The sequence below is a fragment of the Stigmatopora argus genome, chromosome 15, assembly GCF_051989625.1.
Source record: "Stigmatopora argus isolate UIUO_Sarg chromosome 15, RoL_Sarg_1.0, whole genome shotgun sequence".
NCBI lineage: Eukaryota > Metazoa > Chordata > Actinopteri > Syngnathiformes > Syngnathidae > Stigmatopora > Stigmatopora argus.
The window spans coordinates 6,411,016-6,438,719 of NC_135401.1; the positions used below are offsets into that span (position 1 = coordinate 6,411,016).

At 38.4% G+C, this 27,704-nt stretch overlaps 3 protein-coding genes across 3 annotated transcripts; 2 read left to right on the forward strand and 1 right to left on the reverse strand.

The window, feature by feature from the left end:
* The first annotated feature begins 1,709 nt into the window (after positions 1 to 1,709).
* lclat1 (lysocardiolipin acyltransferase 1) lies at positions 1,710 to 9,081 on the forward strand. Its single transcript, XM_077621725.1, has 6 exons — positions 1,710 to 2,033; positions 4,124 to 4,291; positions 4,608 to 4,806; positions 4,868 to 5,014; positions 5,932 to 6,048; positions 7,128 to 9,081. The coding sequence occupies exons 2-6, from the start codon at positions 4,124 to 4,126 to the stop codon at positions 7,646 to 7,648; spliced, it is 1,152 nt and encodes a 383-aa protein (XP_077477851.1). The 5' UTR covers positions 1,710 to 2,033; the 3' UTR covers positions 7,649 to 9,081.
* A 3,278-nt stretch (positions 9,082 to 12,359) lies between these two features.
* ypel5 (yippee-like 5) lies at positions 12,360 to 14,661 on the reverse strand. The gene is made up of 3 exons (XM_077620682.1): positions 14,494 to 14,661; positions 13,683 to 13,832; positions 12,360 to 13,558 (listed from the first exon to the last, which is right to left on the reverse strand). The coding sequence occupies exons 2-3, from the start codon at positions 13,821 to 13,823 to the stop codon at positions 13,334 to 13,336; spliced, it is 366 nt and encodes a 121-aa protein (XP_077476808.1). The 5' UTR covers positions 13,824 to 13,832; positions 14,494 to 14,661; the 3' UTR covers positions 12,360 to 13,333.
* LOC144090097 (phospholipase B1, membrane-associated-like) lies at positions 13,119 to 27,115 on the forward strand. Its single transcript, XM_077621416.1, has 43 exons — positions 13,119 to 13,583; positions 15,737 to 15,857; positions 15,951 to 15,985; positions 16,440 to 16,506; positions 16,574 to 16,637; positions 16,723 to 16,757; positions 17,147 to 17,210; positions 17,274 to 17,322; positions 17,395 to 17,460; positions 17,655 to 17,708; positions 17,989 to 18,041; positions 18,179 to 18,230; positions 18,308 to 18,406; positions 18,478 to 18,522; positions 19,244 to 19,315; positions 19,547 to 19,607; positions 19,671 to 19,729; positions 20,158 to 20,231; positions 20,302 to 20,345; positions 20,541 to 20,649; positions 20,972 to 21,023; positions 21,335 to 21,415; positions 21,500 to 21,565; positions 21,638 to 21,738; positions 21,889 to 21,970; positions 22,360 to 22,464; positions 22,570 to 22,665; positions 22,768 to 22,839; positions 23,484 to 23,561; positions 23,648 to 23,708; positions 23,775 to 23,833; positions 23,907 to 23,974; positions 24,240 to 24,283; positions 24,359 to 24,458; positions 24,529 to 24,580; positions 24,715 to 24,795; positions 25,170 to 25,235; positions 25,291 to 25,385; positions 25,467 to 25,548; positions 25,811 to 25,915; positions 26,569 to 26,664; positions 26,744 to 26,818; positions 26,891 to 27,115. The coding sequence occupies exons 2-43, from the start codon at positions 15,797 to 15,799 to the stop codon at positions 27,101 to 27,103; spliced, it is 3,093 nt and encodes a 1,030-aa protein (XP_077477542.1). The 5' UTR covers positions 13,119 to 13,583; positions 15,737 to 15,796; the 3' UTR covers positions 27,104 to 27,115.
* Positions 27,116 to 27,704: the final 589 nt, after the last annotated feature.

Sequence of the window (27,704 nt, forward strand, 5' to 3'; positions counted from 1 at the left end):
TATATTTTACAAATGTTTAACAACAAATTTAAATAAAAAGGCTTCATTAACAATAGAAAAAAATGTAATCTAATTGAGTAATGTATGCAAAAAAAATTCCAAACACATTTTCATCTTAAATGCAGAAGAGCCGCATAAATTCAAGTTGGACTGGACATGCTTGTTATGTAAGTCAACGTGGGAAAGAAAAAACGTGACTTTTTTTGGGCATGTCTTCTCTTCTCCTTTGAGTCTATTGATAGCACTTTGAACTTTTCTTTGGAGAGACAGAGAGAAGGAGAAAAAAAAACGTTTGTTATTTTTAACATTCTTCCCTTTCACGACCTCGCTAAGTTCTCTCGTCTTACCGCCGCATTTCCTTTTTATGTCCCCAGGCCTTACACCTGCAATACCACAGCCGCTGTTCCCCTTTAAAAGCATCTCTTTGTACTTTTTGCCAGGTCCTGTATCCGTGCAATTATCTAGCCCATGTCCCTCCATGCACCCCTCCATACTCTCCAAGTAAAACGGATTAGTGTGGCGAAGACATAAGCTGCCTATTTAAATCAACACATGGCTTTTCAGTCTGGGTTCTACTATTACGTTCCAGTACATAATACTGACACAACTACTCAATAATGTACAAGTGTCTTTATGTCGCTTTTCCACTGCAAAGTACCGGCTCAATTTTCCACTGCGAAAAAGCATTGCACTTTGAACGCACCGTGAACCTACAACAACAGTTCAGGTGACCAAAGTAATCCTGTATTTACTTCTTGGTGAAAGGAAACATTTTATTCATGTACTATGACATATCACCACTTACAACACTCAAACTGGGTTGACGAACTGGTTGGCTCACCTGCCACTTTCCAATCAACACAAACAGTTTGACCTTTCTTCAGATAGCTGATAAATTAGCCAGCTAACCACAAAATGTTGGAAGCTGACAATTTTGATGAGCTAATATACTACTTTTAGGGGAGAAACCCTTTTCTTGCTCATGTGAACGTGACATTGTAGATGATGAAATCACAGATACTGTAGGGGCAAATGTGTTGATGTACTTGATGACACCAGATGACAATTCAGTCATTTATTTTCTGACCCGCTTATCCTCACAAGGGTCGCGGGTGGTACTGGAGCCTATCCCAGCTAACTACGGGGACCAGGCAGGAGACACCCTGAATCGCTGGCCAGCCATTTGCAGGGCATAAAGAGACAATCAATCACACTCATACCTATGGGTAATTTAGAGTGTTCAACCAGCCTACTCTTGTTTTTGGGATGTGGGGGAAAAGCGGAGTACCCAGAGAAAACCCTTGCAAGCCAAGGGAAAACATGCAACCTCGATCGAACCCATAACCCCAGAACTGTGAGGCCCACGAGGCTGTGAGGAAAATTAATTTTTAAATAATACTACCTGTTTTATAAAATACTTTTTAAAGGTCAATAATTTTGTGGCTCTTTTGTTGTGGGCATAAAAGGCCTTGAAAGTTCTCCACTGGCTTTAAACATAGAAAAAGAAGTCATCCTGAGGAGACACCAGGACTTTTCCTGTTGAGCTTGCTTTTATACCCAAAACGGTGGTTATAGAGGATAGAAAATACGCTTTCATTTTTTTTAAATAATACTTAAGGTATGCATCAACCATTCATGGCTGCGTGTTTTGCAGGTAAAGTCTCTTCTTGGCACCGGAAGAAACGACACCCCCTTTCGATGACTTGGCGCAATTACACTTAGAAGGCGTCAGGTTGAGAGGTCGTGTTAGCAACGTGGTTAGGTTGCGAGAATTTTTATTACAGCTTCTTGATAACCCTTGTAGTGAGCAAGAAACCCACGGAGAAACCCTGTACTGGCATTCGGCAGTTTTCTCACCCCCGGATGAAGCTGCCCTTGTAGCCTTTATGGAGGGACCAGCTAGCATCCGTTTAGCCAAGCAGGTTGCTATGTTGCAGGCGAGCATTTGGACGGATTCAGCTCGACTAGCCGCGCTAGCTTGAGAACTTTTTTTAAATTAAATTTTGTTGGGGCGCCGGAGAGCACGACAAAAGGTGAGTATGTTCATGCCTGACAATTCGATTTAAGTGTTATATGTTGCTCACCGGACATGTTTGCGCAATGACTACCGTGGTGTAATAAACCATTTTTACAGAGATCAACTCTACTAGTTAGCTTAGCATTCGGGGTCAGGCCAGGTTCGAAGATGACTATCATTTGAACCCGAGTTATCAGATTGAATGGCACCGAGTGATAAACTTAAAAAAAAAAGGACTCTGGTTTTCAGGCATGCTCTTTCTTTCCCCATTCCGTAACTCTGGCTGCATTCGAATTCACGTTCTATCCACCTGTGGGGCTTCAACTTTATTTATTTTTTTAAACAGCTTGTTGTCGCGTTATAGTTGAAAGATAACAATAAAGAATTAGGAATAATGATTAAAAATAAGTATCAAAAAATTCCATCCGTTCACTGTAAAACATGTAGTCGTTCAATTATAATGCATATTACATTACCAGGTAATAGAAATGATATGTACTCAAATACACTGTAATATACACTTTGAAAGGTAACAAGCAAAGTCTCACGGACAAACTAAAGTGGTTGGTTCATGGGAAACTTAACAATATATTATTTTCTACAGGTACTGTTTTAGCATCTACTGACGCACCATAAGGCGTCTCCAGAATGACAATGTCTAGTCAACCTTGACACATTCAGCTATTTTGTTATGACCTTTGAGGGGTAAAATAATGTGCTCTTGATTGGGGAACCGCCAGGCTATAATTTAGCTACTTTCTTAAGAGCATCCTCAAAGATCTGTGATTGATATCTTCAGACTTGATTGTTTCTTCAAGTAAAAAATATTTTCATGTTGACCTTCAAAAAAATCTGATATATCGCCACGTTTAAATGTTGTGATAACTTGTTTTATTATTGGGTGCCGTGATATTTCAAATGTATACGTGTGTGGATGTGAGATAATTATCGCTCGTAGCTCACATTATCCATTGTTTATGTCAGTAATGCTTGCGTGCAATTTATTTTTCCGCTGCTTAATAAAACTTCAGACTATTCGCAACATCACGGAGCTTAGAGTGTGCGTGCGTGTGCCTCAGAAATAATTGAGGTGGAAAAGGTGCACGCTGCAATGTGCACCTGCTGGATGAAATAAGTCCCTGTAGCGTCAGCTTTAGACTGTCGGTGTCAGCGAGGCCTTATCAACTCAACATTCTGCAGGCCCTTTTCACCTACACTCGGCAATAATTGACTGCCATTCGCCTATGCGTTTACAACTGCTCAAGGTTATTTGAAACCATCAATAGTTGGCGGATATGCAAGTTATGCATTTTTATGTAGGTATAGTCATTTTGGGAAAATAAAATAAACTTTCTCTGGATGGATATTTTTTAAAGCGTGGAGTGGAACTTCTGAGGTCAATAACTGGTATGCTTTAAATCATGTTTTTTCTCTGAATTGTCGTATAAGTGATTGACTATTATGTGGAGGCTTTTCGTATGCCTGCAAAAAAAGGATTTCATTGTAGTTACTCCATCTGGTCCAATTAGTTATGTACAAGTCCATGCCTTACGCGCAGGGGTGTCAGATTCGGGTTGGTTCGTGGGCCACACCATTTTAGATATAATATTTAGATTTTTTAATTTTTATAAATGGATTAAAAGCCCTGAATATTCAGTTTTTTTATAGATCTATAACAATGTTTATTTTAGCTTTTTTATATATTTTTAGATTTTACAAAATGATTTTTGAACTAAAAACAGAAAAAAATGATTAAAAAATTACAATTATTGATTTAATAATACACATGTGCCTTACAGTGTATTTTTCAAAAGTTGTAACATTTCTCATTTTAACACCTGGACAAAACGCTGTTGATCGGCTTGACCAGATTTATACCCACAAATACGTAGTCCCATTCAGAACAACCCCGCTTATTTACATTCCACTCAAGGAATGTCCGCACTGGATTTTCCACTGTTTGTGGGAAAATATAATGAAAGGGCAACAGAACCTAGTTGAGTGTATGTAATCAATCATGTGTTTCACAAAGCCTGAGAAACCTACTTTGCTGTTTTACTTTAGCCATCGATCCTAATAGGTGCCTCTTTGTTTTTATCTCCACAGATGGCTGTGTCAGTGAGGGGTTTGTACTTTTTGCTCACGCTGTTTTTAGCCAGTTTCTTCGGTAGCATCTTCATGCTTGGTCCGGTCTTGCCTCTCATGCTGCTGTCCCCCGCCTGGTACCGCTGGATTACCGATCGCATCGTCGCTACCTGGCTCACCCTGCCTGTGGTGCGTTTAGCTAATCGGCTCTTACTTGACATACTTGCAGCAGGCTTGTCATTTTTGGTCTTAAATTCACTGAATTACTGGTTGCTTTTTTTTGCTCCATCTTGGTTTTGAAGTAGAACATGTCTATTCTAAAAAATAGAATTCCAAACAATATAATACCCATCACCGTACATATTCTCCAAAAATGTATAGCTTGGTAGTTAACAGTAAGTGTATAATATGCTACTTTCTGCCCAGCCAAGGAAATAACATGACATTAATTGTATGTATTTCTGATTCTTGAAAAAAATTAGACATTTTGTCTCTCTCCCAACAGTCCCTGCTGGAACTGGTATTCGGAGTAAAAGTTGTGATCACAGGAGATGCCTTTGTACCTGGAGAGCGCAGCGTAATAATCATGAACCACCGCACACGTCTGGATTGGATGTTCCTATGGTGCTGCCTGCTGCGCTATAGCTACTTGCGCCTGGAGAAGATATGTCTCAAGGCAGTGCTTAAAACCGTACCTGGCTTCGGTATGTCAAACCTTTAAAAAATAAAAATAAAAAACACATTGTAAAGCATCAATTCTTCCAGGCTGGGCCATGCAGGTGGCCTGCTTTGTCTTCATCCACCGGCATTGGGAAAAAGACAAAGAGCACTTGGGAAACATGCTGGACTACTTCTGCGACATTAGAGAACCCCTGCAGCTCCTGCTCTTCCCGGAGGGCACCGACCTTACAGGTGAACTAGGGCTGAGGGGCTTTTGTTGATTTCCACCTAGCAGCTATCAAACTGCACAAAGTAACTCCACCTGCCTCGGCGCTTTGCGCTGACACTTTTATGTAAACACAATTGTACAGTGATAACGCATAACCAAATGCTTGTCATCACGCTCTCGGAATGCTCTGATGTCAAATGATACAGCAGACTCAAATCCCTCCCTTAAGCCGAGCAAAGCCCACCACCCACTTGTTTTTATGAGCACGAACGCTCAATTTCTCTTTGCGTGTCATGATGTCATCGCGAGGGGTCCAGCGTGTGACATCATAATTAACCAGAAGCTTAGACTATATATACATTTTCTGACACACTATGCTATCTTATATCCAAAATCTGTATATATAGATCAATTATTAATGATGCCTTCACAGATGCTGCCTTTTGAACTGTTCATAGCACAGAATAGTTTTCCATTTGACAACAGTCCATTTTAGATGGGCTTGGGTCCGGCAAGGATATTAGCTTTGGCTTTGCATAGTAGTTGTAATTACAAATGTACCCATTAAATCTTCTATGGGCCTTCTTGTAAGAACCGCAAGCTATGAGTGCAGATGAACTGTCTCCCTTTGGTCCTGGCCAAAGGAGATGTTACATAACATGATTAATGACTCACCGGAGTTTGTTCCCAGGAAATGTTTGCTTAGTATACAATCATGTATGTCTCTGTTTATCTGCCTCGTCTCTTGCCATGTTGTGTCTATCCTTGGCAAAATGTGTGTTTCTATGGGCTGGTACATCGTTACTCGCCCTGTCACACGCAGCGTTCTTATTTTGGCTTCGAGTTATGTTTAAAACAAACCGAATGGCAGCGTTGTATTGCATGATTAAGGGTCCATCCTTGGCACGAAGGTATCTGTAAACTTTTATTTCCTCCGCAGAGAACACAAGAGCGCGCAGCGACAAGTTTGCAGCACAGCACGACCTGCCAAAATATCAACACGTGCTGCATCCACGCACCACTGGCTTCACTTTCATTGTGGAGCGACTGCGAAAAGGTTTGTAATGCAAAATGATACACACTTAAAGTGATGTGTGGTACTAATATAAGAAAAGCTGACTATTTATTTTTAATTTAACTTCTCCATATACTGAAAAGCACATCTCTTTGCTGTATTCATTAACATTAAATCCTAATGGTCAGTTTTTCTACTATGTGGCTAATTTAATAGGTGTTTTGTTCAGAAAAAACATAATGCTGCCATTATTTTTACATGATATCATTTTGGAGGATGTCTTAATCGCTAAATGTTCAAACTCTCCTATACTGTATTCCTGATATTTTGGAATATTATTAAAATGTTACGTTATTTAAACTAATTCATAGCCATCTACGCTGAGTGTATTGTTGTATCAATTTGGGTCATGTTCACTGGGTTCATACGTATGTTTACGGGTCATATTCTAATAGCTAGAGAGATACAGCTGCTAATTTTTCCCCATGAGCTAATCATCGTGGCACTCCTCCAAACTTCTCAAATACCACCTTTGGCTGAACACTAACCATTCCAGCAGGTGTTGTAAATTGTGTGTGATCTCATCGTCTAAGTCGGTCTCACTCTTGTTTCTATCACAATCAGTGATGGACCAACATAGTGGTTTTGAATCCCCTCAGCATGTCTGTCCCAAATTTATTTTTACTGCTCTACGGCCCATTGGGATATGGGCAGGTTCTTTCTAACAAGTATAATCCCTTCAGTCTTAGAATAAAAGGTGTGGAGCTTTTTCCAATCGGTCATCATTTTCGTTCTGAATGGCAGAAATAGTACCAGGGTTGATAAAATGGTCACTTCCTAGAAATTCAAGCTTGTGTTGATGTTTTTGCTCAAGTATTTCACATCAGAAAAGTAAAATTTGCAGTTATTCAATGAATCAAACTAGAGTCTTTTTTTCTTGGATACACATGATAATCCCTTTTAAAGAATAAAACTGCAAATTGGACATCTTTAAAGCTTGGAATGTTCCGGTCATTTTCTTGAAACGTTTCTAGTTTTAAATATCAACGGGAAGTTAAAAGGGGTATTGTGTCAAATTCAAACATAAATAGAAATGCTAAAATTTGGGTATTTGTTCCCAGGAGACAACTTGGATGCGGTGCATGATATCACGGTGGCTTACCCCAAGAACATCCCCCAGACCGAGCGCCACCTCATGCTAGGCCTCTTCCCCCGCGAGATCCACTTTCACGTGCGGCGCTACCCCGTCACCACGCTCCCCTCCGCCTCCGCCGAGCTGGAGTCGTGGTGCCGCGAGCGTTGGGCCGAGAAAGAGTCGCGTCTACGGGACTTCTACTCGGGCAAGCTTTTGGCCTTCGACCGGGAGGGTACGGCGCGGGTGCCGCCGTGTAAGTCGGAGCTGCGCGTGGCACTGATTAAAGCCGCCTCGCTACTCTACTGGAGCAGCTTCATCGTGCTCTGCTTCGCTGGCATTTGGCTGTGGGCTCCCGTTCGGTTGTACTTAGTGGTCATGGTGGGCGTTTACGTCGTACAGCAGAAGATGGCAGGCGGGGTGGAGCTGCTCGAGTTGGCCTGCCATCGCTTCTGGACCTCCGTTGCGGCCAACGGAAAGGACAAGATGGTGGATGGAAAGAAACCCTGATCACGATATACTAATCTGAGCATCCCTTTTGCAAGGTTCTCCTTTAGAAGACGTGTTTACCTCCCGGCAGCTTGCTTGACCTCAGCGCGAGGTTTAAAGAGGAACGTGTTGTCAATATCCCTCGTTTTGTCTCGCTTATCATTACCTCCGCCAAGCATGAGTTGCACCAGACATATTTTTATTGCAAGATGACAGAAACAATCATTTAATTGCAGGCTGCTTTTCCAGTGCCCCGTACAAGCCCAGTCCCCCCCCCAAAAAAAAATGCAGCTGGAAACTACAACTCTTGCACTAAAGGAATTCTCCTATAGTGAGCAGATCTGGAAAAAAAGGACAGTTTAAAGCTGCTGCAGCCAAATGGAGATTGGCAAGTTTAATATTGCAGCCATTTTACACGTTTTTTTTTTTTACCTTGGTAGAGATCCGATCTCAATTGTCACTTAGCTCACACCATTGGTTGCTTTCATTTGAAGTGGTGTCAGGCTCCAATCTGTGTTTTGTGTTTGTTTTTGTCTTTTTTTTTGTGTGTCCCCGGTGTCACACGTGATGGAGCAAAGCCATAAAAACTGCACACTCTCCACAAGGACTCATCTAAATATGTTTTGAAATACCTCTTACTTGGGTAGAATTTATCTTTTATACAAAAACCTAGAAATGCAGTTTTCCCAGCCAGGGAGAAAAATCTGTACAAGTACAAAAGCCAAATGTGAGCCAGAAAGTAAATACTCACTGATAAGGGTTGGCTATACTAGCTCCTGAAAATTAGAAGCAGATGATTTTATTTTTTATTTTTTTTGCTTTACGCTTGAAGCAAATGTCCTTATTGGGAGTCATTTGTGGGAGGGGTTTGAGAATGTTGGGACAACATGCCCCTCCTGCTACAGTGGTGGCACTGGAGGACCACCAGACATGGAGTGGAAAACGGTCCCCCCGAAGAAGTAATCCCCCAAAAAGTCCGTTAAGGCCCACTTCTCCGTGCGACACTGATGCGGAGGCTCAACTCAATTAGCAAGATGCCAGCTGAGAGGAAAGCTGCGTCCGTTGTGTCAAGCAATGAATCGTTGTTTTTGTACCCCCGAGAAAACATTTTTTTTTGTATTTGGGGGTAGCAAGCCTTGAGCAAATCAGATCGACGACATGGCGACAAACAATCTTTTCATTGTAATCAAGCCAGGCTGTAGTATGTCCTAAAATTATGGTCGTGGAGATTTGTTTTCTCACCTGTGGGCGTTATAATGATGTATCTTGGCAGTGAAAAGAGGAGATTAATTGTAATTAGTCTTTAATGTTGCTCCTCTGGGTTAATTAGGGTTATCTTTTTGAGGTAGGGGGGCATTATAGTATGAGGAATTGCATTGATTGTCTGTTGGGAAGATCAAGTTTGCTTTCCAGTCACTGTGATTAAGAATGGTCACTAAACATGGCAAATCAGCTTTAAAGTATCACGTGTCTTTTTTTAAAACATTATTTTATTGATGATTGTGATTTGTTTAGTCTCTTTATTGCTGATGCTGGACCTCTTAAAATTACTACCCTTAGGTAAACATGGAGAGTTGATGGGGAAATGACTGCAACCATTGAAATGAACTCTGACTTGCCTGGAGGTTTTTGGAAACACTCGTTGCAGGAGAATGGCGTAGCCTCGACGGGGTGTTTGAGAAGATGACAACGCGAGAAGTCATGCTGTTTGAGGGTTAGTTGTTTTACTGCATTTTACATTTTGGGGGTTTAAGGGGAAAATAAATCCCATTTTTTGCTGCATTCGATTGTATATGCTAACATTAATATTCTCAGACTCTAATTCCACTGTGTTAAAAGTCGTGATGAATTGCAGAAAACTGTTTTCTGCCATATTGCATGATTTGGATTTGATACGTTTTAAACAATGAGTGACATTTTCCAACATGGCTGCACCCTCGTGATAGTTTAATCTGTTTAACTCTTATTCCACGAACAAAATGTTAATCAGACGAGCCTACTTTGAGCAGTGCCGGCAGATACAATTTATTTTATATTCATGTATTTGTTTGATGTTAGTTGTCCTGAATTCACAGTGATTCCTTGAAGCACACATTTCAATTTTTCATGTAAATTAATACACTCCTATGGTAAATCACCTTTCCTTATTGAAGTGAATCAAAATGCAATTCATCTGTTCCAGGCACCACCCCAAAATCACCTTAAGGCATGTTTTTTTCTAATGGAGAAGTGGGATTACGAGGATAATATCACTCATAAAATCAGAATACTGGTTTGAATACAGAAGCACCAATGGGGGCTTGTCCTGCCTAGAATTCCAGTGAGATTCCTAATATCGCCTCAGTGAACAGTAATTCTGTCTGTCTTATGCTGCCCTCGTGCAGCCAAGTCAAGCACACTAAAAGAAGCAGCATGCAGTTGACAAAAAAAGGCTTTTCGTTTACAATTTATACGCAATGGCCACAGAATATTATTTTAATTGTATTTTCGACTATGTTTTTGTTTTATATGAGGTTCTAGGCAAAGTTAGCTAGTTAGGCCTGTAGTTTTTTTATTCTAACAAAAAAATATCAAGATGATGCCTAAGAATTTGTTATTTTAATGTTATTTTTTCAAGGAGGGGGGTTCACCTGCTACTTGCATTTAATTAATGTATAATCTATGTTTTCCTCTTGTGCCTAAATGTTTACTGTTGAATTATTTTTTTCAATACATTTAATTGGTTTTGCATGTACATTTTTCAAAGTATCTATCTTTGTTCTATTTAGACAATTTCATTTTATTTTACTATGTCCAAAATGACTATTTATTTAATGTAGTATTATATTCATGTACTTTTTGTATTTATTCACATATTATGGTTGTGATTTTTCAAATTATTTGAAGAAGTCTTGCATTTCCTAACCATTCTCTTCATTCTCCTCCCCATTGCCTTATATTATTTTTTCTTAGAACGGTTCACCAGGGAGTGTCCTGGTGTTACACAACAGCAAAGGTCTCGTTCCCCTTCCCTCCCTGAAGAAAGGTCAAGCGCTTTGAAGGTGAAGTGCGGTTACCATAGTAACAAATGTTGTCTCCGCTGTCGTCTGGCAACGGGATGTGAAGTGATGTCAATGGAAAGCATGCTATTTTCTCCCCGCTTACAGAATGTCACCTCTTGTGTGTGCGCTGCTAAGGGAATGGAAAAGGGGCTACGATGTTGACATCCCCAAGAGTCGACGATAAGCTAAAATATCCCCCCTGGGATGATGAATCATGTGCCAATTAAGGGAACCAGTTGATGCTGCTGGCTCTTTTTTTGGCAGCCGACGTCGGCGCAGCAGGATCATCCTCCTCCGCATTTGGATGCAACCTCAAATTTGACTAAGGCAAGATGTGTCATGCATCACACTGCACATTATTTTACAATGCACGTCCACGTCTATTATTACACCTTTACACACTGCGACATGAAAGCGGTGGGCAAAGTATGGTCAGCGGGCCGTTAACTCAATGGTTGCCATTGGCAACCCTAGCCATTCAGTTCACCTTAACACCATTCAAATGGGTTGGATATCCAGCACTGTCAATGAAAATTAAATTAAATTATTTTCTATTCTAATATTTTCCCTAGATGTCCAATCTATTACGACTGAGAGAGTCAAAATGGATTTATTTTTACAAAAGGAAGAAAACTGTTAAAGTAAAACTATTCTTATTTATTTAAATTACTTACATTTTATTTAGAAAAAAATTTCTACTATTCAAATTGGGTTTTTTTTAATCACAAAGAATACATGGGTTACCGAACACGTTGAGCCATCTTGTCACACACCACATGTTTCGTTGAGGTTATGTGGGGATAATAGGAAAAAGACTGCAATGAATTATAAAGCAGGATGACACTCCATTTTTTTCTCTCTAGGGTGGGGTGTTGTTCGGCTGACATACTTTCCATTTTCCACACATGGATTCCACTTAAAAGGTAACACTGAAATCTTAGCTCCTTGTTTTGGGATTAAAATATTCATCTTCTATCTACTTATCCTCACGACGATCGCTGTAGTGCTGAAGGCTATCCGACTATGAGATGAATACATCACATATTAAATAAAGCATCCTTAATATCACTAAGGATGATGAAAAATCCCCCCAAAAAACACTAGGATTTATATTTAGACTAATACAGCTTCTGGATTTTTTCAAATTACTTTCCTTTCACATTCTGAAAAGACTTCAAAAAAATGCTGTCACTTTTCTCCCCACAATAATCATTTTTGTAGTTTTATGTACCATTAAAAGGGATAAGGAGCACATTTTCCTCCCCAACATTAAAACTGGATCACTCCCCTGTGAGTGGATTTGAGTGACTCATTGTGAAGACCTATTTATAACCCAATCCGACCATATTTTCTATTTTGTTGATTGAGGGATGGAAAAAATAATTTTCCTATTCATTTTCTTTGCCTCCAGAGAGCAATAAGACTGACGTGCATTTTGCAGTGAACCCTTGCTGCATGCGTCACATCCACATCAGGCACTGCAGACGCAGGTCGTGGTGATACACTGCCATCTACTGGCCAAAACGCTAGTAAACTTTTTAAGGCGAGATGGTAAGAAATCCATTTTTTTAATGATTGTGCGAAAGCCAATAATAATGATTGGGATGGAAGTCCATATAGCCAAAATTGCCAGTGGAAGAGTCAACAATTGAGTTTAGTCTTGAGATTTTAAATAATAAAAACACAAGAAAGAGCACAAATAAACCTTTTTATCAATTGTGAAAATGCACACAAAATTAATAAGCGTAAATTAAAAATAGGAACCATCAAATATCTACAAACAGACAACTTTCGTTTTATGAAATCATCCTTGAGATACACGTAAATCAAGGATTACAAAATGCAAGTCATCATTTGGTCGATTTCCTTGCTTCCACTCGGAAATGTTTATCCAATGGCTTACATACTTCTTTTTTTTAAACGAAGGAAGCCTTCTGACAATGTCGTCCATTACGGCGAGCATACAAAGCCCAAAAGGTCTACTCTCCATGGTGACCGGATGCCGGCGCAAAGAATGCGACATAATTAAACGCAGCGTGAAATGAACAATCACCTTGACGTCAAAGGTCTTTTCATTGGCGCTAATTAAAGGAAAGTCAGGGCTGAAATCTATGTGTTTCATGTCACCTTGTTAACAACAGATTCATTATTGATGAAAGGACGCAATTTTCCTAGCCTGGTTCAAAACAGGAGAAAAACTAGTGCAAATTTTGTTAATCATGTACAAATGTTTACTTCTCATTTAAAGGCTTCCAGTGCGTCACAGTCAAAATGGAATAGACTATCTCCGTTTGTGTGTTTATGGAAAATTTTAAAGCCGTTAGTAAAGTAGGAAGATTGCCATCTTTTCCTGTGGTAAATTGACAAATTTACCATGCGCTCACTGGTCAAAGTAAAAACAAAAAAACGTGTTCTTAAAGCAATTCTGGTTCAATTAAAGCCGATGAGTGAGTTGCGTCTTGGAGTAACTAATGGAAGTGTTTGCTAAGACCACTCAGAAAGCCATTCTACTGGGAGAGAAATTTAAAAAGAAAAAAATAGAGCATCGGTAAATTGGTCGCCTGCGCAGTGGAATCCAAATACGGCAATGGCGTCAGCGTCGTCTGTTTCTGCACCGCCGTTTAAAGAAAAATGTTTTGTCTGTCAAACAGATTGCATGCGACATTCAAGAGTTGTCCGAGGGCACGTGCTCCTCAAAGCCCTCGCTCTCCCTGACCAGCGCCCTCTCCAGGATGACTCGTCCCTCCTTGTAGCGCTGGCTGTCCTCGGTGGCGAACTCGTAGATCCAGCCCAGCTTGCTGTTGCAGTTCTTGCAGCTGACGTCTCGGACCATGTGTCGCCCCGTCAGCATCACGCGGTCCTGAACCTCGCTGTATTGAAGATTCACCACCTGCGTGCAGAGGAGGCTCTTCAAAGTATGTGCAGTACACACACACACAATCTTCATTCGATGCAACACCCAACTTTTCCTACGCACTTGCTCAAACATACACCTAGAAATTGGGCCACGGTACCTTATTAAAGAGAAAAGCTCTGCCAGTGGCACCCGTAAATCGGGTGGAGATGAGCTCGGAGCGATTGGTCAAGATGGTGTCGCAGTTGGCACACGAGAACAGGCGAGTCCCGCCGATGTGGTCCAGGAAGATGCGGCCCATTCTGACGACCTTCATTGAAGCCAATTGACATGTTTGAGGGTACAATACTTTGATATCAAGCACACACAAGAATAGAAGGCTATTAAAATGTAGTGTGTATTTCTCAAAATTGGATACAGACATTTTTCAGGTCTGCTGCCTATTTTTCGGATGGGTTTCAAAATTAATACTAGTTGGGTCAGGTTTGCAATTAACAATGTTGACACTGTGAGAGTGTGTGTGTGTGTTTGTTTGCATGTGCAGTTGCACTTTTGCATACTTTAACTCTATTTGACTTCAAAGTGCAGCCCGTGTTGGGATAAGAGGATTAATTTGAGCTTCACCGTCGAATACAAAGCCGAGGTAGTTTTTAATGTTTACATATTTTCTGTTCAATTGAGTCCTAATCAGTCATTTATTTCCACATCAAGCAATTCACTAAAACGGTTCGAACGTTGTCTTATGTTGTTATATATGCTATGTAGGACGAGCATATATGCTTAATTTTCATTTCAGTCTGAAATTAATTTCAAGCGTTATGTTATCATCTGTTTACGTAATTTTTTGCCTGCCGGATTGATAGAAAATGGACGAAGTTTACACAGCGCTAGCCGATTGAGCTAACGACGGAGAACAAAACGGAGAATCGGCCACGAAAAAAACATGTTTTTCGTCACTGTCGGCTTCTTACCGGTGTGTTCGAAAGATACAAAAAGCGCCCTTCGTCTGAGTGGGTTGACTGGGTTGTTTTTTACCCCAATAGATGTCGTGAGTCTGTTTGGTTCTGAGGTTTTGTTGTTGCGTTCAGCTGTTCCTAACGTTGTGTCCGAAGAATGCACACTGTCAACATCCGGTCATGACGTCGCACATCGCAAAAAGGCGGATTAAAGCAATGTGTCAGACCGACCGCGCGGGGGCAGCAACAGGTATAGATAGCAAGTATATAGTGGGATAGGTCAAGCTAAAGGTCATCATAAAAAACAGTTCAAATAGTTAGTGCCTCATTGTTTGCCAAAGACAACGATAGTTGTCCAATTCATTTAAATTGGTAGAACTGGCTATAAATGCTCATGTTTCAGTGCTAGGCAAAACTGACAAGCAGTGTTATTATTAAATAGACAAATAAATACACAAACCAATGAGGAAAACATGGGAAATTTGTAAAATACTAATAAAACACATCTTTAAACATTTTGAACACTGTATACATTGCAAATAAATAATAAACAGGTACAAAATGTACAAACATGACTGCAAACTTATTAAATAACATAAGTACACATCATCAATAACAAAAACAACATCAAAAACATTTTCCATGCTAAATTAAAGGAATATAATATAAGGAAATACTGTGGATAAATTCAAGTAGAAGTGTTTAAAAAAAATAAAACAACAAAGTTATATGTTTGAAAAATATATATATATATATATTTATATAATAAATAGAATTACATATTATGCACCATTGCACTTGCCTACATAAAGCTGCAGGCATTGCAAACCATTAAGATTAACTATCTTTCCTTGATCATTCCAAGGATAGAACTATCAACTGAGCCAATCTGTTCATGTCATAAAGCATATCTATCATGTCATCACCATCTCCAAAACTCTTCTGGAGTTTTGCCATTTGACTGTTTTTGAATTGCTGATTATTACGCTTGAATTGTGCAACATGTTAAAATATTCCAAAGACAAACCAGCACTTGCAGTTTAAGAACAAAAGTTAAACATCAACTGATAAATTACATTTTAAATGATGAGACTTGAACGTTATGCCACCACTATTCCGCGCAACACAAAGCAGCACAACAATTATACAATATCCCAATGTATTACATTAATTGAATATGTATGAAAAGCTTAGTGTTTTGTCTCCATCCTTCAACATGCCATAAATGTGTCATAAAACTCTCTGGTTATATATTCAGTACAGATTGAGGGCTGAGCTTGTAGAAAAGAGGAAGACAGACACGGATAAGTTGATCATCATGCCCAGGCCTATGCTCCTTGCTCAGCTACTTGTCCTTTTTGCTGGTCTTTTGCTCAAAGGTAAGACATACAAAAAAAGCTTACAGAGATAAATAATAGCACAAAAGAGAAAAACTAAATAAATGTATTTTTTTTTATATTTATCCAATTTAGACACTGTCACCATTGAGGCACAAGAGATATACCAGGTGTGTGTCTAACTATCTGCCTTGACACAGACATGCTCACCACTATTCCATCCTTTTATATATTTTCTTATTTCTTTTGTGTATTATTACTGTTGTATTTATTATTTTATTTTTGGAATCCAACACAGATAGGTTTTGTTTTATCTGTTGGTTGTTATGCGGATTAAAACTAAAGTGGTATTTATCAGGGGCATATCAGCAGCTAATATACTTTTTTGTACTATTTATATTGATTTATTATCTTTTATTTATGTATTACATTTGTTGATGATTTTTTTGAGTGGAGTTATATTTAGCTATAACATTAAATCATTATTTTTGTATTTAAAGAATACATTATATTAGAAAATGGTATTCTTATTGATTTTTCTCTATATTTATCTTAATACAATTAATAGTTTTATTACTGTATGTACTTATTAATGACAATATGTACTGTAAAATGTGTGTTCAGGAAGAAAATCACATGCCATTTCTTTGTTCCTCCACACCACCACTTGCTACATTTACTGCTTCTTCAGGTAAGCAGTTGTTACTCAATTTACAGTTTTTGAAATTTAAATTTAACGTGTTTTCCTCTTATTGAAGTTCATACCGTCCGTCCTGCGGATCTCTCATCGCTTTATTGGCTGAGCACGTCGCTCTCTGACAGGTACACACGTGCAACAAAGAGAACAAGTGACCGTTTGGTCATTCTTTAACCACTCACTAACAGATTCCTGTGTTTTTATGTGTAGGGATGTGACTTCGAAGATTGTCGGTCGAGTGGCCGGTAAGTGATAAACATTAATTTTGTTTCTATGGTGACTCAGAAAAGGGGCTGTTTTAGATTTTTTTTTCACAGAGGTGGTTAGATAGGGACTCTTGCACATCTCTTGAAAAAACAAAACAAATAAAGACTTAAGGGGACAGGCAAGACCATTAACATGCGCATTCCAATGGAAATAATCTTTTTAATAAATTGAAGAGAAAAAACTGTACTGATATTTAATAGTAAAAAAACAACAACAATTAAAGTCAATATTAACAGAGTTGGTGGCAGCCATTTGATCATCTCATTTAGCCTGTAGCCATTATTTGACCAAAAATATGACTTTGAATGTCAAAAGGACTGGAAAGTTAATTCACAATTACATCTGTTACGTTTCCTTTCACGAGCAGAACTGCTGTCCATGTTCAATCCTGCACTGATCACCAGGAATGTGAAACTCCAGTCGCAATCTTGGTAAAACATACACACGCACACATGCAAATCAAATATAATTAATTAACGATAAATGTGTTGCAGGAGTTTTCAGCAAGAAGCACAGGAGATTTCTCTAGCCATGTCTGCTCAGGTACACATCATTCTTTAAAAGGGAAGTGTTTTTTGTTGATCAGTCAACTTAGAATGTCTTGCGTGACTGCAGGTTTCAGGCTGGAAGATGGCGTTGCTGTTGGTATCCACGCATCATACATCTGACTCCCCAACACAGGTAAAAGTCTTTATTCCACAAGTAATGCACAAAATGGGAAATGAAAAATTGACGACCAGTCTATTTGAATTGGTCCTCCCTGGACCTCCCAGTTCAAATGGATTGGATGTCTAGCACCGTCAATGGCAGCCAATGAGTTGACTTCAAAATGATTAAAGTGGACGTAGGTCTCAATTTCCCTGCTTATGTTGCAGGATGATGCCGTCGTAAAGGAAGTGGAAGCAGCTCTGCAGATATTACAAGAGCAGGTACAACTTATTTATGTACAGTGGGTGCCTAAAGTAGTGTCCCATGGGTTTATATTTTGGGAAAATATTTTTTTATTTTTATGGTTGATATTAAAAATGTAATACCTCTTCTACACTTATTATAATTCATTTACCCAATGAAATGCCATTGAATACAGAGGAAAATAATGATAGTACAAATATATATATATATATATTTTTTAAAGCAATAAAACTACAAATATACATCGGACTATATGTGTACATGATTTAATTCTGTTTTTAATATTAACATTCACAGATGCGCCAAACTTTAGTTCATGTTGTGGTCTTCAGCCCCAATCCACCAAACAAGTGAGTTTCTGTTAATGGTTTCTTGCCATTCCAAAAAAAATCCAGTAAACATATTTTTAAATACCGCGAATAATACTTATTCAAGTATTATTTGCCATAAATACACACAATAAAAAACTGTCTTTTTCTTCTAATAGAACAAGCTCAAGCACCAAACTAACCAAGGCCATTCTTGTGAAAAAGTTGCTGGTAAGAGCATTACCTATCCGTTCAGTTTTTGGAATGTAAATTTGCATGATTTTCTGTTCTGTTCTTTGTACTTGTAGGATTCTCTTCAAAATGTTTTGGCACGTTTCGAGTGGCATCCCAACGTCACCGCGGTATTGCAGCCAATACCACTCATCTTGGAAGATACTTCCCAACAGGTAAGCACACAAAAAAGCATCTTTGACATAAATTCAAATGGATATAAACTCTCTGTTATGTCTCCATCTAGGAGGACATAGCCAACAAACTGGCTTTGCAGCTCTGGACCAATATGGTAACAGTACATCGTGCACATGCTTATGGTTATGACATTATCTTGACCTTGCTAAAATGAAGCTCAAAGCAAAATAAGGTGTATTTTATGGACCTTTCAGGAAGATTAGATAAAACAAGATGTAAAGATTAACATGATAAAGCACAAGTGAGTGTCTCCACTTTGCTGGATTGTGAAAACATTTTTATGTATTTGGTCACTTTCCAAATTTCCTCTTGTTAAGGGAAAACAAATAGGAAAATAATTCAAAATGTGTGAAGTAAACTGCACACTATATATTCAATCAAAGTAAATAAACACCCCACCAACACACAGGTCCAGCAAATATTTACAGAAACACCTCCGTTCCTGTGCACATTTACCATAACAGATATAGTCAGTGATACAAATCGGACCTACATACAACAAATTGAAATGGCAGACCTGCAACAAAAATAATCCTATGGTTTCCATTTGAATCAAAAGGTTATTTTTGTAAACCAAAAAGTCACCATCACCATGAAAGCATTCCAAGGCAAATTCCTCATATATGGCAATTCCTAGGTAAATCTTGTTTGTTTTGCATTTTAAACACATCCCAACCAATCCAATTCTTTCAGCTTCAGCCTTCATCCGGTCTATCACAAGACATCACTATTGCCTGTCCTACTCAAGTGAGTAAAGAAATTGTTTGAATACAACCTTCAATGGGAAGTGTCACAAGTCTCATTTTCCCATCCAGGAGCGACCCTTTCTCAGAACACAGGTGAACTCCCCCAAGGGTAGCAGCAAAGCCATTTGGAAAAAAGATGAGGTAATTATTGAATTGTCATGCTGTGTGTCAATAATAATGATCTATAATATCAAGAGCGGTCTAGTGGCTTCGATTCCTGTTAGTGTGTCAAAAGTCAATCATAATAGCAGGATATTATTATTTTGATTATGATTGCTTGAATTTTTATTAAACTCTTTGTTATGACTATTTGTTGGTAAAAAAACGACCTGTGTACAAGTATGGGGATATCACATTTGGAATGTTTGGTAGTTTATGGGCACAGAAATCCCCTGCAAGGACCGGCAACCATCTCCGAATACGCCAAACTCAGGTAACAAATATATTTTGCATATACGAAAAAATGAAGTTTGTAATGCTATTTTTTGTTGTGTAGTTCACAAACTGAGACCAGCTGACATCAAAGTGGTGGCTGCAGTTGGCGACTCTCTCACCGTAAGTGTGACCAATTTTATATATAATACAGGGATTATTATCATTTTTTAAATTATAAATGAATGGGATGTGATTCAATTTGGCATTTTACGGTCAAAGGTCACAAGGGCGCATTAAATTTGTGTTTTTTTTGTTCACGATAACTCATGAACGAAAAAAGTGATTACTATCAAAATCAATATATGAAGCGAATGAGGTGCAACTTTTTTATCTGTATTTTTTGTTATCGTATCGAATTTGGTTGTCAAGATCAATAGTGTGTTCTGTGGCAATATTAACATTAAAAACACCAAAAGAAAGTGGAAACTCAACTTTCACAAAACATTTGTTTCTAGCTTTTAAGAACTTTATGTAGGCCACTTGGGTGGTCTTCCAATTCTAGAATTATTGATTCGTTTGTGCGCATATATATTTTTGCCCCTCCGTAGGCAGGAAATGGTGTAGGCGCAAAGTCAAACAACCTTCTGCTAGTCAACAATGAGTACAGAGGACTGTCCTGGAGGTAATACAAGCTCTGTATTAAATATCGTCTTTCATTTGAAGCGTAACTCTCTTGTTTGATACACTTACAGCATCGGCGGTGATGAAAACATTGAAACGGTCACCACTCTGCCAAGTATGTAGCACACGATCTTTACAACTGAGTTTCAAGTTTCTCAAGTCAAGCTTCTGATTAATCACACTGTTATACACCCACAACAATTATGATTTTTTAAGTAACCATGAGTTTTACTGAGAGAGGCAAGAATATTAACATATTGAAAATGGACTATTTGCTTTGCAATATATGTTGACTTTGGATGTTGTGCAGACATTTTGAGAGAGTTCAACCCGTCCCTGACTGGCTTCTCTCAGGGAATTGGCAAGGAGGATTCCCCTGCAGCTTTTCTCAATCAGGCCGTGTCTGGAGCCAAGAGCTGGTTCGTGTGTGCTACTCATATATATTATCTTTTTTTTATTATTAGTTATTATTATATCATTTCACGGAAATCAGTAAAACTTGGATAAGCAATTTTGACATTTTGGGCAACGTTGTTGACGAAATATTATAGGCATTTGGATGGGAATACTTTTTTTTCACAAAAGTATCAAAAAAAACATGCTGATTGATATATTGATCCAGATGAATGTATATTTAAAATACATTCATCTGGATCAATATATCAATTAGCGTGTTTTTTTATACTTTTACCCCAATAGTATTGGGGCAACCCTATTTCTAACATTGTTTTGTCTTTTCAGGGATCTGGGGGATCAAGTACGCACCTTAGTGGAAATGATGAAAAATGACACGGTAATATATATATATATATATATATATATATATATATATATATATATATATATATATATATATATATATATATATATATATATGTACACACACAATTTTTAGTGTATTTTTCTGACTATTCATCACATTGGATGTAAATTGTAATTTAAAGAGGATTGTTTGGCAAATGTTCAATCTCACTCCAAAAAAAAATTGAAATTGAAAAATACAGTAATTTATCAATAAATCATGAAGGAATATCAACCCACAAAATTACTTTAACTGTGAAAGCTAACTATGTAACATGTTTGTACTTGTGTTTTTTGGTGCAGAGAATTGATTTCCAGCATGATTGGAAAGTGATCACCATGTTTATAGGGGGCAATGACATATGCGACTTCTGTAGTGACACTGTGAGTATTCATTCGGTCATGGGTGTTATAAAAGGAGATTCCCATAATGTGTGTTAGTAATGTGCTTTCCCCACAAAAATACAGGTGATCTTTTCCCCGAGGAACGTGGTCAAACGCATCCGTCAAGCTCTGGACATACTTCACCGGGAGGTATTGCTACGCAACACATTAACATCCTTATCCCAGAATGATAAGTTTAATGTGAAGTTTTATTTCTTTTAGGTGCCACGCGCACTTGTCAACCTGGTAGAGTTGTTGAACATTATACCGCTGCGTCAGCTGCATCAAGATAATACGCTGGGATGCCCCACCTGGTTTGTTAGGTCAGTGTTGATGTTGATAGTTATTTGAATTGCGAGGGCTTGGCAGCAAATGTTTGCTGCCATTGCTCCCGGTCAAATGGATTGGATGTCTATTGCTGTCAATGGCAGCCAATGAGACGTTGCGCGTGTTTTTTGTCGTTGAATTTTCAGGATAGTTTGTCCTTGCGTACTGAAGCCGAAAGATGGCTCCTTGGAGCTCCAAAAAACGAGAGAATTCAACAGAGCTTACCAAGTTAGTGCTGGACTCGATTCTTGTCATTTTAAGTGCAAGATTTAGTCAAGAAAAAAATTCTTTCAGATGAATATTATTATAAAGATTTATTCCAATTTCCACTTATTGCAGTGTATTAACTAACTCAACACTTTTTTTTTACACATTATTCATTATTAACTAATATATCTCATAAATCTCCTAATCAAAGATCTATTCATCTATCTATGTAGTATGTATTAATAGAATACATCATGCTGTACTGAATTTTAACCAAGAGTATCTTTTATGCAAAAAGAGCGCTAGGCCGTTCTAGTTTTTTTCAGTGGTTACAATCTGACCATTATTTTATATTTCCTTTATTACACTTGAGATGCTACAAGTGTGATAGTTGACTGCCTTTTTCCCAGCATGCAATGCGACAGCTCGTGGATTCTGGCCAATACGACTCCCACGACAACTTTACCGTCGTCTTACAGCCTTTCTTCAGGGAGGTTTTCGTTCCCACGTTACAGGTTAGAGTTGATCACTTTTTATATACTGCCAAAATATAAATGATCATCATAATTCCTCTGCCTAATGTGAATGATAATCATAATTCCCAATGCTTTGCCTTTAAGGATGGAAAGCCAGATCGCTCATACTTTTCACCTGACTGTTTTCACCTGAGCCAGAAAGCTCACACACTGATGGCTCGAGCACTCTGGAACAACATGGTAGGATTTTATTGTATTTTTTGGTATTTATTGTATTTTATGGTATTGTATATTGCATTTTATTGTACTGTTCTGTACTTTATTTACTGATGTGTCATGCAGTTAGAGCCAGTGGGAAACAAGACCTACACGCAAGACTTTATGGCCGGAGTTGAGCTGAAGTGTCCCTCTGAGGTAATAAATAACCCTGTTGTGAATAGACAAAAAACATAATAATATGCAAAAATAATGAACTTTTAAAAAAATGCTGAGCTAGTATATCTGTAATTATTTTGTGTACTGCCACTAGAGGAAGCCCTCGTACAACAAGTGGTACAGTATGTGACGAGTCATCCTGACTGAACTACTATGTGAGATGTAAAAAATATACAATAAGTAATTAGAAAAATAAAGAAGAATTATTTTTAATCATTTAGTTTGAATTTAATGGGAACTGGATTTTTCATTTTTATGTTGAGTGCTCAGAAATATAAATATTGCCCCAAAATTTGAAAAATCTGATCACTTCAACTCATTTAAAGTTAGGATAATTCATAATAACATGTTATTTAAAATAAATTCAAATTATTAAGTTAGCATGATTAATAGGAACTTTTGTTTTTTTACAGTATATTTATAATGTGTGGATATTTTGAAAAGAATGAAAACTTTTTCAAAATGTCCATGTTACATTCCATGGATGGAATTTGTTTTGTCTTGAAAATGAGTGTTACACCCTCACATTTTCTGTCTAGTGTTATCAAGAAATAAAGTTATTTCATTGGTATGGAGTAGTTAAATGATTCTGATAACCTTTTCATATCTTTAACTGTTTTTAGACGACACCATTCTTTAGAACAGCCTCGAACAGCAACTACACGTTTCCAGGACCTCCACCTCCACCAACTGCCGCCCCGGTTAATGTCTTTATTCATTTACTTTTTATTCCCGATAGGTTGATTCACAATCTGAAGAGGTAAAAAAATATTTGCCTGTTTTGTAGAACTGGGGAAGGGACTTCTCGTGTCTTAATACTGAACCATCAGACTCACCACCCACTTCAGGTAACGACCTGACACTGATGGATGGATAGCCATTAAAAAATAAAAAAAATGGGCTTGTCGCGTTAGCTCACAGGGTCCGGCCTGCTGACATCAAAGTGGTGGCCGCTCTCGGGGACTCCATAACAGTAAGTTTGCTTAAAAGTAGCCCCAAGCAAACCACTGAAAATGAGGCAACAAATGTTTTTGGGTGTGTTTTAGGCAGGCTTTGGCGCAAAGGCAAAGAATCTATTGCAGCTTAAAACTGAATATCGAGGAGTGTCGTGGAGGTGAGACATCATCATGTTGTGTTAACCCTTACAACTATGATAATCATATTTATTTTGAAGCCATCAATTTGGTCTTTTCCCACCCAGGTTTCAATGATTAGCTTGCCTCTAGTCAGCTGGGATTGGCTCCAGCACACCCCGCGACCCTTGTGAGGATAAACGGTACCGAAAATGAATGAATATAGATGCAAAAAGCAATCTCCCACCAGTTCATCACAAGCTGGTTGCTTTCATTTACTTGATGTTTTTTTTTTTCCCCTCACAGTATTGGTGGCGATAAAAATCTGGAGACTGTTACCACGTTACCCAGTAAGACGTCGGAAGCTTATTTAAATTGTAAATATGTTACCACTAGAAGTCAGTTGTCGTACTTCTCCCATTCAGACATCCTCCGAAAGTTCAATCCTGACCTTAAAGGAATGTCAGAGGGTCAAGGGAAGAAGAAGACCGGCTTCAACGTGGCTATATCAGGAGCTAAAGTTGCGTAAGTTGACCTCTTCTTTATTTTATGTTTTTGTAGCACGTGTGGTTATATTATAATGCTTTTAATGCAGGGGAATTCCTGAACAAGTTAGACGCCTGATTGATGCAATGAAAAGGAACAGTGTAAGTTTTTTTTATTACATTGTTGTTGTTTTTTTATCACATTCACAATTGTGATAGTTTTAGAGTTCAAAAACATGATGAGACAAAAATGTAACTTTCTTTCTCTATTTGTCCATCTTTGCCAAATGAATTAGACATTGGATTTTGCCCATGACTGGAAGATGGTGACGCTTTTCATTGGTGGAAATGATTTGTGTCAGTACTGCAACGACCGTGTGAGTAGATTTATAAATAAATTAAAAAATTGTTTTCTTTCTTCTTTTGACTTGTAAAGGAAATTTTGATGTTGTTTAATTTTCGAATCAGGCTGTTTTGAAATACAAGTCTCGGGCCAATCATATGAATCGACTTAATTTTTTTTCACTGTCTTAAAATTTAAGCAGCCCTTGTTGGCAAACATTTTGGCTCTCCGAAGGAAATCAACTAAAATGCTTAATGTTAGAAAGATAAATTTGGTGCAACTGTTTTAGATGAACCTCTACATTACTTACACTGCAAAAAAACATATTCTACAACTAAACCGGGCTGCGAAATCAATCAGAAATTCAAACCTTACTTCCTCATTGGAATGAACGACTCTTGTCCACAGGCCTCGTTGTCGCCTCAGAACTACAGCCATCACTTGATGACCAGCTTGGACATTCTTTACAACGAGGTGAGCTACAGCGTACTAAAAACAAACGTGGGGCTAAGTGAGGACCTCGTTTTAGGTTCCCAGGGTCATCGTCAATGTTGTGGAGATTTTGCAGATCGAAGACCTGCGTAGGATTAAAAGAGACAGTCTTGGGTGCAACGTCTTTCAATCGTATGCTGCAATTATCATGTTGAGTATCTCAACCTTTGCTGACCTGTGCTGAAGTTCTTTGTTTTGACCCTTTCTCTTCAGATTGGCGTGCCCATGCTTCTTACTACCAGGAGTAGATTCTCCGGAGTTGGCTGAAGCTAAAAGGATGAATCGGGAAGTACAGGTGATAGCGCTATTTATTTGCCACAGTTCAAAAGTCAAGGTCAAACAAAGCAAATGTGTGATAGTCGATCATGGTGGTGGTACACACCATAAATTCGAGGTCTTGGTGTCGGCTATCTGAGACTGTTAGAATTTTGTTAAAATGTGCTTAAGCGGTGACTCAATGTCCAGGAAACATGGTTTTACGTTAAAAAAAAATGAAACTGAAAATGAACTAAGGAACATTTGGCTGAAAGAAACAACTTATTTGTCCTCTCTCCAAGATTGAGATGGAGAAAGTGGCCTATGGAGGCCGCTATGATGACAAAGAAGACTTTGCAGTTGTGGTGCAACCATTCTTCAAAAACTCCATTGTCCCTTTGAATGCTGTAAGTAGCCTCTTTGTTGTGCATTCAGACAAACACATTTACTTTAAGTACTTTCACTTTGTGCTTTATTTTCCTGTACTAAAGGCAACTTATCAGTACAATTTTGTACAAGACAACAATGGGAATTTCCCGAGTACGGAATGAACAAAGTTTAATCTAATCTGATCTAATATAATCCAATCTAATCTAATCTCATTTTGAAAGATACGGAAGGCAGAGGTTTCCATGTCTGTTTATTTGTGTTTAAGAGAACTCAAAATCATATAAATGGACTATTATCAAACCTACAGGACAGGTTTGTAATATAAAATGGATGAGGTGATTACATTTTAGGGTGATGAGGTCAAAGGTCATAGTGGTCTGTAAAGAAATTTTCCAATGAATAAAGAACAAATAGAAGGATCATTATCAAGCTTGCAGGATATGTTTGGAATATCAATGGAAAGAAGACTCATTTTGGGGTTGTAAGGTCAAAGGTCACAGAGGTCAGAACATGAATTTTGCGATAACTATGGATTAGCCTGACTAACTCAAATGTGATGATAAAAAGAGATGGAGTGATGACATTTTGGGGCACAAGGGAAGGGAAATACCCTAGAAAATGTCCTCCATTTCTGGAATAACACAGATTTTGTGTACTTTTGATCCGTCAGGACGGCCGACCCGACACGTCATACTTCACCGAAGATTGTTTCCACTTCAGCGAGCGGGGTCACGCCAACATGGCGGTAGCCATGTGGAATAACATGGTAGGCAAGATGACCTACTATATACACTTCATTGAATACAGGACATGTAGTTAAAGTATAAGTACTGGTTCTTCACAAGTTGGAACCCGTGGGAAGAAAGCAAACGTTCAACAATTTTACAAGTGAAAGAGGTGGCATCAAGTGTCCTACAGAGGTAAGAAACAAATAAACGTTGGCTGTAAAAAGTTGACACGGCCCTGTTTGAATGTCTACCGTGTCATTGCAGGAACATCCTTACATCTTCACAAGGGTAAACAGTGGACGCAGCCTGCCCTCAAGTCACTGCCCCAGGGGCGTCCCACTTTGGCTGACTGTGGTGCCTGCCATCTGTGCTCTCCTTCTTGGCTCCGCCCTCACCTGCCTGATGTTTACCTGGAGAACCGGGGGGGCCAAGAGGAAAGCAGAATTAATGGTAGAGATGAAATCCTCAGTGTTTTAAAGCAGGAGGAGACAAACTCAGTCCAGTAACATTTGGCGTTCATTTCCCCCTTTTCTTAACCCTGAAAATTATCATTAGAATGTATTTATTCTTTTTATTAAATGAATGTTTGCTTCGTTTATCCCATAATTAATCTTCTGTTACTAAATTTAATGAACATTGAAAGTGTTCATTTTGTTCCATTAATTATATATTGTGTTGTAAATAATAGAATTTGGGCTTTATATTTTAAGTACGGCTCACAAGTATAATGAATCATTCTTCATTTTTTTTATAACAAAGTTGTACATTTTAAGGGTTATTTAAAACAAATGTTGCAGTTGGTCTAACAAATAATTGTAGAGAGAATTTTTGTAATAAAAAGAAATAATACTAGTACTTTGTGCATTTACTGTGTTAAGCCCTTTACAAGGCACTCAGTGGTTGTCATTGACAGCATTAGAGGTCAAATCCAGTTTGGCTGGGACGGTTGGCAGCGATCATTTGCGACGAGCTTCTCCCAGGTGACCGCCGTCAAAGGCACTGCAACATAAGCCTTCACAGCCAGTCCTCCCAGTTGAAATGAATTGGGAGTCCATTGTTGTCAATGGCAGGCAAGTCG